The sequence below is a fragment of the Penaeus vannamei genome, chromosome 35 (genome assembly GCF_042767895.1).
Source record: "Penaeus vannamei isolate JL-2024 chromosome 35, ASM4276789v1, whole genome shotgun sequence".
NCBI lineage: Eukaryota > Metazoa > Arthropoda > Malacostraca > Decapoda > Penaeidae > Penaeus > Penaeus vannamei.
In genome coordinates this window covers 4332607-4350106 of record NC_091583.1, presented here as the reverse complement: position 1 = coordinate 4350106, position 17500 = coordinate 4332607, and the positions used below count along the sequence as shown (strand labels likewise).

The window sequence follows — 17500 nt, the reverse complement described above, 5'->3', positions numbered from 1 at the left end:
GTAAATCTAAAATGGTTTTAGAAACTCTGTTCTAGAGAATATCCTACACTAAAATTTGGGTCTTAAAAATACAGTGAAGTATGCTTAGCCATCAACATCAAACCAATGTTACCTTGTCTGAGCACTTCAGAAGTCAATATGTTCTGTAAAGTCCCCATAAAACAGATATATCTTACAGATATTTTTCATTTTCTACATGGATGTGTTTTAACATTGAGACCATGTTTTTGGGGGGTACCAAACCAGCTGGGGGATAGTTAATATATATGGTTAAAAGCAAAAATAAATGTGGTAGACATCTAAGGTCATATAGCACTATAGGAAAGTATATCAAAGGAGGGGTGGAGGGTGATAGTTGCTATTTGTCAACTATCTAGAGTGATCTTGAAAAGTTAAAGATGGGTAAAGAAGTTGCTGTGTGAATGGGCTATGGTGGGTTTAGGTAAGGGAATTACATAAGTGTTTCACATGTGTATCCAGGAGGGAGTGGAAATGATAGAGGGGATAGAGGGAGGGAGAATGTACATATAGTTGGAGTTGAGAGGGGTGGAAGTGGTGTAGGGGGAATATGAGTGGGAGGATGGGTGTTGGGAGGATGGATATCGGCAGTAGTTGAGGAGGATGGGTTGTGTTGAGAGGGAGTAGGAGGAAGGGGTGTAGGGGGAATATGAGTAGAAGGAGGACTGATATCGGTAGTAACAGGAGGATGGATATCGGTAGTAGGCGGAACTGAGGAGGTTAGATTGTGTTGAGAGGGAGTAGGAGGGAGGGGTGTTGGGGGAATATGAGCAGGAGGGGAAGGATATCAGCAGTCACTTCAAGTGTAGAGGGAGCATGAGTTTTGAAATTTTGTGTCTCAAGCATATAGTTTTGGATATCTTCCATAGTTTTTGCAGCGGAGTTGGATGTTTTGTGAGACAAAGGTTTTCTTAAGAGGGGGGGAAGAGGAGACTGGTATCTGAGGAATAAAGGCAAAGGTAGGTGGAGGTGAGTGTGCAGTAGGGAAAGAAGGGGGGAACATTTAGTCTGTCTGCTGCAGGTAGTGCGGGGAGGGAGAGGGGACGGTGTTGGGGCTGTAACTGAGATTGGAGTGTCTGGGTTTAGAGTAGCAAAAGAATTTGACTGGGGGAGGTAGAATGTAGAAGTGGAAGTGGGGAAGTAAGTAGGTATAGGCGAGGGTGCAGGAACATCTTGAGGGGGAGGGGCAGAACGGGTGACATTACTGTCTAGCTTCACGTACAGTGAGACCATTTTTGCATCTGAGAGTTGCTACCTCAGACTCGAACTTGTAAGTTGGACAGCCTCTATAAAACACATTATGGGCCACCGTAGTTAGCACATGTGCGTGTTCATGCAGGGCAGTTTGATCTGTGATGACTGGGTTGGGCACATAGGGGGCATCAGTCTGTGGAGAGTCAGCGCTTGACAGGATGTCCAAATCGCCAACAGTTTTGACATTGTAGGGAAGGAAGTTGGTATGGTCGAACAGTGACTGTCCACCAATTTAGATACCAACAGGAAGGTTATGTGTACTGAAAGTAATTTTGGCAATGCTGGTGGGTTTCCTTCGATGACCTCTAGGTGGAATGGAGTAGCAATGTACTGATATCACGTCCTGGTCTTTGAGGCAGCTGAGTAAGTCTTCTCCACAATCTGACCAATCTTTGGTATCGACTGGGCAGTTTGCTGGGTAGACAGTTCCAGTACAAGAATTAAGTGTTGGATGATGATTAATTTTTTAATGGTTAAAAGTGAAATAAATCTGCTAGACATCTAAGGTCATACAGCACTATAGGAAGGTATAGTATAGGGGATGTCAGGTGATAGTTGATGTATGTCAACTATCTAGAGTTATGTTGAAAGGTTGAAGATGGGTAAGGGTTGATAAGGGAAAAGGTTATGGTGGTTTAGGTGAGGGAGTTAGATCAAGTGAAGGATATTTATGCGTCTGAGGAAGGAGAACAGGTTAGGAGAGCTATAGTTAGTTATTTTATGAGTGAAAGCATTGGTATGTATTGGGGAATCTGGGGGGGAAGGAGCTAGGGGGTGTAAAGGAAGGGTATCAGGAGGTAGGGAATCTGGGGAAGGGCACTGTTGTGACATGAGTGATTCCCGTGTGTATCCGGGAGGGAGTGGAAAGGATAGAGGGGATGAAGGGAGGGAGAATGTGCGTATAGTTGAGGTTGAAGGGGGTGGTTTGTGTTGGGAGGGAGTTGGAGGAAGTGGTGTGGGGGGGAGTATTAGTGGTAGGAGGATGGATATCAGAAGGATGGATTGTTGGAGTTGAAGGGGATGTGCCATCTTGGGAAGGATTAGGAAGGGGTGTAGGGGTGCTATGAGTAAGAGGGGGATGGATATCAGGAGGATGGGTATCGGGAGGATGGATATCGGTGGTGGACGGAATTGAGGGGGTCAGGTTGTGTTGAGAGGGAGTAGGAGGAAGAGGTGTAGGGGGAATATTAGTAGGAGGGATATGGATATCGGCAATCACTTCAAGTGAGGAAGGAGCATGAGTTATGGGATCTTGTGTCTCAAGCATATAGCTTTGAATGTCATCCATAGTTTCTGCAGTGGAGTTGGTTGGAGAGTTTTGTGGGACAAAGGTTTTCTTATGAGGGGGGGGAAGAGGAGACTGGTGTGTCAGGAATAAAGGTAAAGGTAGGTGGAGGTGATTGTGCTGTAGGGGAAGATGGGTTAGAACGTTTAGTCTGTCTACTGCAGGTAGTGCGCGGAGGGAGAGGGAATGGTGTTGGGGCTGTAGTTGAGATTGGGGTGTCTGGATTTAGAGTGGCAAAAGAATTGGTCTGAGGGAGGTAGAATGTAGGAGTGGAAATGGGGACATCTTGGGGTGGAGGGGGAGGGGCTGAGCGAGCGATGATACTAGAGTATGGAGTATGAGAGAAACCTTGTCGATGTGCTTCCTGTCTGGCTTCATGTAAAGTGAAACCATTTTTGTATCTGAGAGTTGCTACCTCAGATTCAAACTTGTAAGTGGGACAGCCTCTATAAAATACATTATGGGGACCACCGCAGTTAGCACATGTGCGTGTTTGTGCTGAGCAGTTTGATCGGTTATGACCAGGTTGGGCACATATGGGGCATCGGTCTGTGGAACGGCAGTATTTGGCAGGATGTCTAAAGTTTTGACATTGACGGGGAGGGGGTTGGTATGGTCGAACAGGGAGAGATTGTCCACCAATGTAGATACGTAAAGGAAGGTCATGTGTACGGAAAGTAATTTGGGCAATGTTGGTCGGATTCTTTCGTTGACCTCTAGGAGGAATGGTGATGCAATGTACTGATTTCACATCTTGGTCTTTGAGGCATCCTAATAAGTCTTCTCCACAGTCTGACCAATCTTTGGTATCGACTGGGCAGTTTGATGGGGAGAGAGAGACAGTTCTGGTACAAGTATTAAGGGTTGGATGAGGTTCTGCAGGAATGGGGTTGTCAGAATGATCAGTTAAATTTGATAGTGCCATAGATTCAGTTTCTGATCTGACTGTTACAAGACGGGAGCCATCGCGTCTGGTATAGAAAGGGAATCGGCCCATTTGTTTTTGGAGCCATTGTTGAAAGAGAAGAGTGTTGCCTGAGTAAGGAGCTGTGGGAGGGATCACAAAAAATCGGTCCCATTTAGCTGGGCTAAACAGAGTATTTAAGATACCTTTGGGGTTGGTGGTGGTGGATGGTTGGGGACATGTGGAAGAGGGAGTATTACAGAGTGATGGAGAATAAGGCTGTAAGGTAGTAATAAGGGAGGATGGGGTGCTTGATGAAGGTTGCAGGGTTAGAGTTGATGAATTTGAGGAGGTTGGGAGGGTAGGAATGTCTTCTGGAGATTGAGTTTCTGCTTGGGTGGGTAATGCACTAGTAGGTATTGAGGAGTGGGTAGTAGTTTCAGTGTTCGGAGTCATGGTCAAAGGAGAGCCTAGGATGGGGTTATTTGATAAAAGGGCAATGCTCATTGCCCCTAAAAAGGGGATTACATCTTCGTTACTGGTCATGGGGAACCTTGATTATATAAAACGGCATTAACGGTCCACCCTCTTGCCCTTGAAGGTAGGACTAGACAATAAATTGGGAGTACTGTGCAAAAGAGTTCCCGCATGACGTTCTGGACTGGCACAAGGTCAGCCTTTCATTCTTTCAGCACGGCTCTTACACCCCAGAAAGTAGATAGTAAGGGTTGGAGAAGGGATGGAAACAAAAAGCTGGACAGGGAAAAGACCATGCAAAATTAGTTGAGTCGAGGGCTGAGGCCCTAGGCAGGGGAGATCCCTGTATTGGGCCTCAGTCTTCGTCCCCTAAGCCCACTCATGACAACAATGGGCAAGGGATTGGATGAGGTTCTGCAGGAATGGGGTTGCCAGAGAAATCAGTTAGATTTGACAATGCTATAGCTTTGGTTTCAGATGTGATTGTTACCAGATGGGAGCAATAGCGTCGGGTACAGAGAGGGACTTTGCCCACATGTTTTTGGAGATTTTGTTGAAAGAGAAGAGTGTTGCTCGAGTAAGGAGCTGTATGGGAATCACAAAAAATCGGTCCCATTTAGCTGGGCTAAAGAGAGTATTTAAGATATTTGTAGGGTTGGTGGGGGTAGAAGGACAGGGATGTGTGGAAGAGGGAGCATTGTTGAGGGGGATAGTATTACAGAGAGATGGAGAATAAGGCTGTAAGGTAGTAATAAGAGAGGTTGGAGTGTTTGATGAAGAAGGTTGTAAGGGTAGGGGTGATGAAGTTGAGGGAGTTGGGAGAGTAGGAATGTCTTCTGGAGGCTGAGTCTGGGCTTGGGTGGGTAATGCACAAGTAGGCATTGAGGAGTGGGTAATAGTTGCAGTGTTCAGAGTCGTGGTCAAAGGAGAGCCTGGGGTCCAGGAGCCAGTAGAGTCTGAATTGGTTGGGCTATTTGATGAAGGGGCAAGCCTCATTGCCTCTAATATGTGTATTACTTCATTACTGGCCATGGGAAGCCTTGATTATATAGGGGAAATAAACAGTCCACCCCCTCATTGCCCCCTAAGGGCGTAAAGGCTAGACAACTAAATCAGGGGAATACTGTGCCCATGGTTCCCGCAGGCCGTTCAGGACTGGCACAACTCCAATTTCAGCTAGGTAGTACTGTTTAAAATGCAATAAGATGGTAGATAATGTGAGAGATGAGAGGGTTATTTTTCTCTAATACCATAGCTTTTCTTGATTGGTGAATATTTATTCTATTGTGCTTTTTTATTTTTTATAATTTTTTCAGAAATTAAAACAAACATCTGCAACAACTATTTATCAGTATTCAAATTTAAGTATACTTTTTTCTAATTTTCCCATATAATCTAAAATTCATGTGGATGGTACACTGGAAATTAAATTTTTGCTTTTTTTGGTGGTACTCCAAGAAAGCTTACTTCACAAAATGTTATGTCTTGTTAACCACAACTAATTATTAGCATGCATTTAACCCCAAGCTCCTGGGTATGGCGTGTACGTAGATGCCATTGCTCTTTGTGGATGTTGAATTTAGTAATTGTTTTTACTTATAGATGGCTCCACAAGTATTGTCACCAGTGAGCCAATTACGCTAACTACCTGTCTCACCTGTTTACCCTTTTCCTTGATTTTCAATAATATTTTCTAGTATTTAATACTGCTGTTAGTAATGTCAGAAACAATATAGTAATTATAATGTTTATAACAAAAATAACAATGTAAAAAAAGGGTTTTTATGCTTTTTCAAGGAAAAGTGAGGTCGCAAGATCTACTACTTGACTCCTTTGAGACTAAGCATTGGCAAAGCCATCTATGTGCAGAAACATTTAACCAAGCATTGTCACGGGGAACGCACCATTTTTCCGTCAATCTTGTCCATGTTCATCCATAAGACATTATCATGTGTGTAGTGAGTGATTTCATAAGTAAATGATTCTCACTCTATGTTCTGCAGTATCCCATAGTTCAAGACACAACACTGTAACTTTCATTAGGTTTATTTTGTCAAGTAAAAATGAATACTATACCTCCATTAAGTAGTATGAAAGGTGAAGACATAATAGTTATTTGTAAGAGATATATATATAGTGGCAGCACATAAGGAAGAGAGAAGAGTCTTATTATTATATACTGATACTATATATGCAGGCACAGAGGTTTGGGTTCCACAGAATAAGAACATCCACAAAAGTATTCCTGTTTAGAGCCACTGTTAAAAGCTATACATTCCCTAAGCCCTGGTTGCAAAATTTGAACATTTTTTTGTGCTTTTTCACACTGAGAAATTCTACATGGTTTGGCTCTACTCTGTCTGCTTTTCTTTGGTAATATTTTCCCTAAATGGTCAGGCCAATAAAAACTGATTATGATCATTTACTTTTTTTGTGAAAACCAATACCTACACTATAATTCACAATTTTTTGCCAAACCTATTTTTTCTATTAATTTCTTGTGGAAACCAAACAATGCTCCTCCCTTCTTTTCTCTTACCATTAGGTTAACTGTCCATATTTGGAGCATTAAAATAATTTATTATTCATGTTTCAGCATGCCAATTTACAATTCATCTTGTTTCTTAATTACTGTAATGATACAGCATTATGAATTTATGTTCATATTTTACTTTTTTAACATATTGTATTCAAGAGCTTTTGAATTTTGGCTTATGACTTAGTATACACAATATCTTCAGTTTCATTTTAGCTTCAGTGTTTAGTACCAGCTAATAACTTTCATTGCCAATGCCCAATCAGTTTACTTGCATTGACATTAAACTTTTTTTTTAATCAATTACTTTATACTGTTAAAATATTATCATACTACTTGCTTCAGTCTCTGCACCTTCATTAATCAGTTAATTCAAACAACCACAGCAATCACCTTTTCTTGAGTTCTTATCACTTTTCTTTTAGAATATTAATGTTCATGGTAATTTCTCTTTCAAATCCCAGCAAGCAAGTACAGAGTACAGGAATTTCGCCTCCTTCATGAGTAAGAGAATATGGTACATGTAGGACAAGAAATGGTTAATGGTTGAAACAAATAAATTTGATAGATACTAAAGGTCATATATCAATATGGTAAAGTATTGTGTCAAAAAGGGTAAAAAGGAGATAATGATTAGGATAAAATGTGTTAGATGTAAAAGGTTGTAGAGCCTTATAGGATAGTAGTAGTGAAAAGGGTAAAGAGGGGTAACAAATTACATAAAGCTGAGATTAATAAAAGAGGAAAAGGTTAAGGGCATGGGGCAATTGAATGACATGGAATGTCCTGTGGTTGGGGAAGGAATAGGCACATTGTTCATGATAACTGCCAAAGGAGCCATTATGAAACAACAGGTAATACACGTAGAGATGGCTTTCCAGGGAATGGAGAAGGTGAATTATCAGGAAGAGTATCAGGAGGGGAGGGTTCTGGAGAAGGACACAGTTGTGACAGAAGGGATTCACATAAGTATCCAGGTGGGAGTGGTAAGAATAATGGGGAATGAAGAGGGAATGGTTTACATGATGGAGAGGATAAGGTGTATTGGGAAAGATTGGGAGGGAGAGGGTAGGGGGAACTTGAGGAGGAGGAGGAGGATGGATATTGGCAAATACTTTGAAAGTACAGGGAATGGGAATAGAGGGATTGGAGGTTGGATAAGGGAGTGGAGCTTTCTCTTGAGTCAGGTCTATGAAGTTTTGGATGTCTTTAAGGGTTTCTGGAGGGGAGTTGGGCAAGAAGGTCTGAGAAACAAAGGTTCTTTTGTGAGGAGAAGAGGGGACAGATGTTCAAGAAGCAGAAAAAGAGGTGGGTGTAAGAGAGGATGTGGTAGATGGAGTGGAACATTTAGGTTGCCTAGTGCAACAGGTAAAGTGTGGAGGAGGATGGGTAAGCATTGGGGAAGTAGTAGAGATTAGATCTACATTTAGACTGGAATAGCAATTTGACTAGGGGAAAAATGTAGATTGATACGTCTTGAGAAGATGGGAGAGGAGCAGAATGAAGGACAGTTTTGGAATAGGTAGAGAGAGAAAAACCTTGTCATTGTGCTTCGTGTTTGGACTCACGTAAAGTGAAGCTTAGTTTGAATATGAGATCTACCTCACATTTGAGCTTATAGGCAGGGTAGCTCCTATAAAATACATTATGGGAGCCACCACAATTGGCACACGTACATGACTGAGCAGAGTAATTTGCATGGTCATGACCAGGTTGGCAACATAATGGGCAGGCGGCTCTGGAGCGACAGTGTTTTGCTGGGTGGCCAAATCAACAACATTTCTGACACTGACAAGGAAGGGTTCCTGCAATATATACCTTGTGGGGGAGGTCATGTCTATGGAAGCTAATATTGGCAATATTAGTATAGGACTTGCACTGGCCTCTGAAATCACAAAGAATTGATCCCAATTGGCTGGGCCAAAGAGAGTACTCAAAAGTATGCAGAGGTGGAAGCAGTAGAGGGACGAGGGTGGAAGGAAGATAGAGTGATGTGGGGTGAGGTAGTACTGTTGGGAGGAGGACAAAGATGAAGAGTAGTATTGAGGGGGAAGAGGGTAGACAATGAAGGGGTGCATTCTGAGTAATGACCTAGGTGGGCAGTTGAGAATAGAGTTGTCAGTAAACATCAAGAAGGGAGTATTAATATCAGTAATTGGTGAGGCAGAGGTCAGGAAACCAACAAAATCAAACTTAGATAGGCTAGTTACCTTAACCCCTTCAATCTAGGTGATGTGACCACCCCATCATGGAAAAATCGAGGGCCAGATGACATGAACATGTCCTCAATAGACAAAATGGTTACAAGCCGGGTGACGCAAACATGCAGTCATAAGCGAAGGCAAGGGTGACAGAAAAGACTCACTAAGAGTGCACAAACCTACTGGAATGTGATTATCCCTTTATCCTTTAGAAGGAGGCTTTTGCATTATTCCCATCGGTAAACAAATGTGGAATGTAATGTGCATAAGCCATGACTGGAAGAGCGCTGGCTCCAGAGGGGACGCCATTTCCATTCTCAGCATTGTATTCCTGGCCGCTGTGACCAGCTGTGCAGGTTGTATTGCAAAAAATAAAAAATCAAAGAAAAAATAAGATATATGACACAAATGACGTAATTTTACATTTTTTATTCTTTTTCTTGCATCGAGTTATTTACTACACTTAGAGATGATATGGAGTCTGTGCAAGGAAAATAATCTATTATCATCTAGATAAAGCAAATCAAAAGACAAATATGGACACTGGAAAATGGCAAAGAAGCCTTAAAATTTAACACAAAATAAAAGGGGTGGCACAGTCTTGTAACCACTCATGAATCTATGCACCACACGCCCGGGATATTGGCCAATTACATAACCCACCCCATATTTTCGGCCCTGTGATATCCATGACACAACCAAATCTAATGGGTTAATGCTACCAATAATGACCAATCATAATTGGTCATAGTGAGCTTGAACTATGTGGAGAAAAGAAGTGGGCTACCCCTTAGGGGCCCTATAAGGGTAAGGGCTAGGCAATTAACCAAGGGAATACTGTGCCCATGGCTCCCAGAGGCCTTTCAGGACTGACACAAAGCCAGCCTTTCATCCTTTCAGCATGGCTCTTACATGGCGGACAGAAGACAGGGATGAAGAAGAGAAGGAAAAGGAAAGGGAGAGGAGAAAATGAATAATAGTTAATGGTTGAAACAAATAAATGTGCTAGACATGTAAAGTCAAATAGTACCATGGTAAAGTATTGTGGTAAAAAGGGTAAATGGGTTAACAATTAGTATACAGAGTGTTAAATGCCAAAGGGTATAGTGTTATAGGATAATATGATAGGGAAAAGGGTAAAGAGGGGCTGCAAATAACGTAAGTCAGACATTAATTAAGGAAAAGTATAAGGGTATAGGGAGATTGGATGGAATGGGGTGTATATGTTGTTGGGGAAGCTATAGTAACATTTCTTTAAGGAAATACTGGTAAGAGCTATGATGAAATAATCAACAGGTAATACAGGTAGAGATGGCTGTTGGAGAAGTAGCAGAAGAGTCTGGAGAATGAGATAAGGGGTCTGGGGAAGGAGGTGAGGTATCAGAAAGAGTGTCAGGAGGGGAGGAATCTGGAGGATTCTGTTGTGACAGAAGGGATTCATGTGAGTATCCAATTGTGAGAGGTAAGGATAATGGAGAATGAAAAGATGTACGTCGAGGAGAGGATGGGGTGTGTTGGGAAAGAGTAGGAGGAAGAGGGGTAGGGGGAACTTGTGGAGGAGGAGGATGGATATCAGCAAATACTTTGAATGTAGAGGTACTAGGAGTAGAAGAATTAAGGGTGGATGAGGGAGCAAAACATTTTCTTGGGTCATGTATAGTGATTTTTTAATGTCTTCTCGAGGGGATTTGGGTACGCAGGTCTGAAAAACAAAGGATCTCTTGTGAGGAGAAGAGAGAATAGGTGTTCAAAGAGCAGAGGAAAAGGAAGGTGTAGGAGAGGGTGTGAAAAGTGAAAATGGAGTAAAATGTTTAGATTACCTGATGCGACGTGTAAAGTGAAGGGGATGAAGGGTAGCTACCGGAGAAGTGGTAGAGACTGGAGTATCTAGATTTAGAATGGAAAAGGGATTTGATTGTGAGATAGGGAGAGTAGAGGTAGGATGGTTCAGGGTAGAGGGAAGAGATACTGGGGAAGATGAAGAAACATCTTGTGGAAATGGGGGCCGCAGAGCGAAGAACTGTTTTAGAATAGGTCAAGAGAGAAAAACCTCATCGTTGTGTTTCCTATCTACTCTCACGTAGAGTGAGGCCTAGTTTACATCTGAGTACTGCTACCTCACATTCAAGCTTATAGGTAGGGCAGCTCCTGTAAAATATGTGAAGGGAGTCACCACAGTTGGCACTTATACATGACTGAGCAGGGCAATTTGAATAATCATGATCAGGTTGGGCACATGGCAGCGTACTGTGGAGCAACATTGGTTGGTTGGGTGGCCAAAATGCCAACACTTCTGACATTGATGGGGAAAAGGTCATCATGATCAAACATGGTAAGACAATCCACCAATATAAACTTCTTGGGGGAGGTCACGTTCATGGAAGTTAATCTCGGTAATATTGACATGGGACTTATGCTGGACTCTAGGAAAAATAACATAACACGGTACTGCTATTGCATCATATCAGCAAGGCAGGTAAGTAGGTCATTTTCACAATCTGACCAGTTCTTGTCATATATGGGACAATCAGTCCCATATATGACAGTATTAAGAAAGAGGTGAGGTTTGGCAGGAATAATCGGAGCATCTGCGAAAGGTAACTTGGCCTACTTGTTTTTATAGGCACTGATGAAAGAAAAGGGTGTAGATATATATATATATAAATATATATATATCAGAGTAGGGGGCTGTGAAGGGAATCACAAAGAATTGATTCCACTTGCTGGGCCTAAGAGAGTAGTCAAAAGGTTTGCAGAAGTGGAGGCAGTAGAAGGACGAGGGTGGGAGGAAGATGGGGTGGTGTAGAGTGGAGTAGTTCTTTTGTGATATATGGTTCCACATAACTCAACAAAAGCTAAGCTACATGTAATGATGACTGTAGTTTTCTTTTGCGAAAGAAGGTTCCACACAGCTCAACAAGTGCTCAGCTACCTCGGAATTAATTCATAGGCTATGGGACTTCACCAGATTTCCCCTTTCCTTGAGTATTTGCATACAATGTTTTTATTATCATTGAGATTATGATTACCATACGACTAAAAATAAGACCAATGATTAAGCCCCTGGGTGATTAAGCACTTGTTGACCCATCAAGGTTTTAATACAACTAATATAATAACTCATTGTGGGGATGGCATGTGTGTGTGTGTGTGTGTGTGTGTGTGTGTGTGTGTGTGTGTGTGTGTGTGTGTGTGTGTGTGTGTGTGTGTGTGTGTGTGTGTGTGTGTGTATGTGTTTGTGTGGGTGAGTGTGTGTGTGTGTGTGTGTGTGTGGGTGAGTGTGTGAGTGTAAGAGTGTGAGTGTGAGTGTGAGTGTGAGTGTGAGTGTGAGTGTGAGTGTGTTTGTGTGTGTGTGTGTGTGTGTGTATGTGTATGTGTGTGTGTATGAGTGTGTGTATTTGTGTAAGTGCGTGTGTGTGTGTGTGTGTGTGTGTGTGTGTGTGTGTGTGTGTGTGTGTATGTGTGTGTGTGTGTGTATGTATGTATGTATGTTTATATGTCTTTATGTATGTATGTATGTATGTATGTATATATATATGTATGTATGTATATATGTATGTATGTATATATGTATGCATGTATGTATGATGTATGTACGTGTGTATGTATGTGTATATGTGATATATATATATATATATATATATATATATATATATATATATATATATATAAATAAATAAATATACATAAATATATATATATATATATATATATATATATATATATATATATATATATATATATATATAAATAAATAAATATACATAAATATATATATATAAATATATATACATATATACATATATATATATATATATATATATATATATATATATATATATATATATATGTATATATATGTCATCTTCACAAGAAATGGTTTAAAGATAAATAAATAATAGAGTAAAATAATGATATTATTAGAATTATGATGACAAGCAAAAGTCATAACAATTATAACAAAAATGGTGACAATAATGACAATGACTATTATGGTAACAAGAATAAAAATACCAAAGATAAAAAAATAATAATCAAACAGTAATACTGATAGTAATCATAATAAACTTGATCATTTCAAAAATGGTGATCATCATATAAAACAAATTATCATTAAGCAATGATCCTCAACATTAGCCCACCATAAAGCATCCATATCTGGAGAACCAAATACTGTCACTAGATCTAGAAACCTAGAGTCAAGGTTTTACCTTTCATTTCCTCACCTTTCGTTTTTTGCATTTTTTTTCATATCTACTTCTAAAATGTATTTCTCAATAAAGTATATAAAAAATAATAATAAAAAAAATATATACATATCAAAATCCAACAAATTACAGAACAAAACATTTCAGAAATTTGAAGGTCCAGATATAGAGAGTTAGGGGAAAGTCCTGAGTGATGGGGGGGGGGGGGGGGGGGGGGGGATTTGATTTAGGAAAATCATAATTAACGTCAATATTGGATTTGAATGCCTACATATCTAAAGACTTACCCATGCAAACACTAGAGGCTATGAAATGGGATTGTTATGTAAGCTGCAAACTATTAGTACATGTTAGTTTGCTTGGCCTTTTTACTGGCTAGTAAATTAGATTAAAGTGCCATAAAAACAATTATATCCTCCAGATTTATAATATTTTTCATATTGTGTTTGTGTTGATATTACATGTTTATCACAACATAGTTCTCATACCTAAATGGCGAGAGTGGGGAGTAACCAGAATAAAAAGGAAATTTATATACAGCTTAGCGTATGCTGTAACACAACATGCTTTTAGCCAACTGAATAACAATAACCATATAAAAAGCACTTTACTAAAGCTTAGGCATATATGCTTTTTTTTTAATGTTCACATGCATTGTAAAAACTGAGTAGGTCAGTGCAAAAAGTAATACTTTTTTTTTAGGGGGGAGGGTTCCCCCTCTCCGTAGGTATTCTCCTTTGTTAAATAAAAAATAGGACAATAAATTACATACAATATATATTTTTTTATCTGTAACATTATAGCTTTTAAAGCTAACTTTCTCTTATAAAATCTGCATTTTGACTTTTTATGGCAACTCAATCTAATTTTCTACCCTCAAGGAGGCGAGTTCCTAAAAGGATATCTGCCTGCGATTTTTTTTTAGTTTTTATTACACATAAATCAGATTTTCTATTTTCATGCAATAAAAAACGAGTTTAGGGGATGATATAATTCCAAATATAAAATTAATAAAATCAACTAAGAATATTGACAATATTTGCATTTTCCTTAAATATTTTTCTTCAAGTTGTTGCACAAATAACTCACTAGATTAACTTAAAATCTAGTCACAATAATATTAAAATTTTTGTATGTAACTGCACTGGATATTTTAAAAAACAAAACCTCTTTTCCTAAGGATATTTACATAAAAATAATAATAATTAATAAAGAATACAATTAATTTTTTATTCACTTATTGATCTATTACTAGATATGAGTCAACTCAGTCAAGTTTACACATATCTTTTCTCATTCCTTTGGATCTTCAATAACTTGAGTTATCTGTACAGCAATGAAGGGAAAAGCCTTAAAAATTTGTATCAAAAATTGCACAATTTTTTATACACAATATAATGCAGCAATCTGTAAGATGCAATCACTTTAGGTTATTTTATCAATTTTATCCCTCCCCATGCAGGAAGGTCCAGTTAAAACCCAAAAGAGCAGAGGTCATGAAAAGCAAGGTGATTGTAATACTTGAGGCTGCCAAACTGCCCTTCATTTCCCAAGAAAGGTTAATCACTGGAAATAATTACATATATCTTTTTATTAACCAATTTCAGCTACAATATAATTTACATGGTTTGTGCCACAACATAAAGCATTAATTTCTGTTACAATATTCAGTATATTTTCACTTGCCTTTCATGATCCCTAATAGGACAATGAATCCAAAAATATGTTTTATGCAATGTAAGTAAGAGTGTGTGTGTGTGTGTGTGTGTGTGTGTGTGTGTGTGTGTGTGTGTGTGTGTGTGTGTGTGTGTGTGTGTGTGTGTGTGTGTGTGTGTGTGTGTGTGTGTGTGTGCGCGAGCGTGTATGTGTGTGTGCGAGCATGTGTGTGCGTGTGCGAGCGTGTGTGCGTGTGCGAGCGTGTGTGTGCGTGTGCGAGCGTGTGGGAGCTTGTGTATCTGTGTCAAAGAGTGTGTGTGCTTACATGTGCATGTGTTGATGTTTTCATGAATTGGTGGTTATGAATGTGAAGGTGTTCAGGTGCATGTATAACATGCACAAGTGCATATGGGGAGGCTGTTCTATTTACACAAAGCAAAACTTAATGATAATAAATAACAAAATGCAGTGATTTTGTTATGAACATCTGTATCTCAAAGAATGAAATAAAAATGAAGTATACATATAAGTATCATATATAACGATCATAGGAAAACAAAGACTTCATGTTCCTTAATAAATCAATGAGCAAATACAAAATTTACAAAATTAAGTACTATATATAATGTGCATGTTGTTAAAGCTACTTCTGTCCTTCTGTTAACTGTCTTAATAAAATAATTAGACTAACTTTTACACAAAAATATGACTGCTTATAGGTAAGCCTGAAGAAAATTGTTCCTTCCAAGAGTCATATATATTTGGCACCAGTGCCTGAACTCATTTGGCATCACAAAGCATTCAGCCACACAATTAATACCTTTAAGTTTGCTATGCCAAGTGTTAAGTTAATTTGTAAACTCTTAAAGCTGTTTTGAAATAATTCATCAATGCCATAACTTGCAAACATCCTTTCCTTGTGTTTTCATGTCAAAGCTAATTTGTTTTTCAATGCAAACTTTATCCTGCAATTAATTTCTAAGCAAATTGTCAATCTAAATATATCACTCTATGTAATTAAGTTTTATTTAGACAAGTTCTAGGTACTATTTGTGCTGACTGATTTTATCATTGTAACCCATATTATTTGATCAATATAAATATATTTTGGAAATTCAATCTATGCGATAAGGAAATATGAATGCAAAATGTATCATGAAGTCAGATAATTATAAGATATTCATAATTGTTAAGTATCAAAGCATATATAAAAGTTTATTCAAAATAATGCCTGTCATGCGTGCTTTCATAGAGTCACTTACGGAACTTGTTTGTATACATAGTTTTACCCTGGGCTGAATAAATATAATTGTATGATTGATGCTGTTCAGGCACAGTGAGACTTTCTACAAGATCTGGTGTCACCTGAGCAGCAGCAGTAGCCATGGCAAGAGGATCATCATAACGAGGCTCCCGTTTAACAGCAACTGGGCGCTGTGGAACTTTGACATATGCTGTGACTTTATTTGAAGTCTGTGGCACTGTCACTGATGCTGGTACACTCAACATTGGAGTTATAGATCCAATGGAAGTCATTGCATTGATTGGGATTGGTCCATTCTGAATTACTTGAGGAGCACTAGCATGCATTTGTCTGTGAACCTCTAAAGTATAACTTTTTGCAAAACACATACCACAATCATCGCACTTGAACTGTTTATTTGGCCGATGAGTGTGCTGGTGGGCTAAGAATTTACCATTTGTTGTAAATGTCATGTCACATTCATCACACTTAAAAGGTTTTGATTCACCATATGGCTTTCTTGTTGGTCTGTCATCATAGATTGGTGGAACACGTCCAGACGTCCCATGGCCATGTGCATATTTCACATGTTTCTTTAAAGTCACTAATCTCATAAATTCTTCATCACAAAGTTCACATCTAAATGCTTTTTCTTTGAAATGAGTTCTTCTATGATTTGTAAGAAGTCCTTTGGTAGGGAACTGCTTTCCACAAACATCACACTCTTCTGGCTTAATGCCTTTGTGCTCCATCATATGTACATCATATGAAACTTTTTTATCAAAAAGCTCTTCACAGTACTCACATCTAAAAGGTCCTACTTCTTGGTGCCTCTTAATATGTTGCCTTAAAGCACTACTATCTGAAAATGCCTTTCCACACTCTTCACAAGAGTATGGTTTCTCCCCTGTGTGGATTCTGCTATGCTTTGTTAAATGATCACTTTGGTAGAAAGATTTCCCACACTCATTGCAAAGATATGGTCTTTCTCCAGTGTGAATTCTCAGATGGACAGTCAACATACTTCTTTGTGTAAATGTTTTCCCACATTCTGAGCACTCATATGGTCTTTCCCCCGTATGAATCCTGGTATGAACCACAAGGTTGCGATTGTTTGCAAAAGCTTTCCCACAAATGCCACAGCTGAAAGGCTTTTCACCTGTGTGGGTCTTCTTGTGATACTCAAAGCTGCTTCGCTTGGAGAATGTCTTTCCACATTCTAGACAAGTATATTTACCATCTGTTGGCTCTGTGTGAACTTGCTGTAACTGCTGCACTTGTTGTACTTGTTGGACCTGTTGGACTTGCTGCACTTGTTCCACTTGCAGTTGCTGTGCCTGTATCTGCTGGGCTTGCAACTGCTGTGCCTGGAACTGCTGTGCTTGCTTGGTCCAAAAATAGAGAGGAAGTTGATCGTCCATGCCTGGCAATTTCCGGTTTATATGAAATTCTACTCCATCTTAAAACCCACCTCTGCAGGTCAGACCCTGCCATAAGCAACTCATGCTTCTTTTACACCTAATCTTACCTAGGGCAGACACAGCAATAACTAAAATGTAGTAGCAAAAAGACTAAGGGAAAAATTGTAAATCAAATAATGATGATAGAAAGAGCACCTTAGTAACTTTTGAAGTATTCCATGAAACAAGCCCTTCTCTTAATTCACTTCCAGAGCATGGCCAGTTTCCATTCTTCAAAGAAACTCCTGAAAGATATAA

General features: G+C 39.3%; 1 protein-coding gene across 4 annotated transcripts in view; it reads right to left on the bottom strand.

The window, feature by feature from the left end:
* LOC113822853 (zinc finger protein 883) overlaps window positions 1-17500 on the bottom strand; it is a 36763-nt gene that overhangs the window by 12323 nt on the left and 6940 nt on the right. For 2 of the 4 annotated variants that reach the window (XM_070114270.1, XM_070114271.1), the window contains exon 2: window positions 17399-17487. Coding sequence is in view for 1 of the 4 variants with exons in the window: in XM_070114269.1 (XP_069970370.1) it covers window positions 15794-17203 (1410 nt within the window). In the remaining 3 variants the exon portion in view is untranslated. Of the gene's footprint in view, window positions 1-6768; window positions 9024-14459; window positions 17206-17398; window positions 17488-17500 lie in introns of those variants that run through there. The other 2 variants (XR_011398147.1, XM_070114269.1) reach the window with 2 other exon arrangements.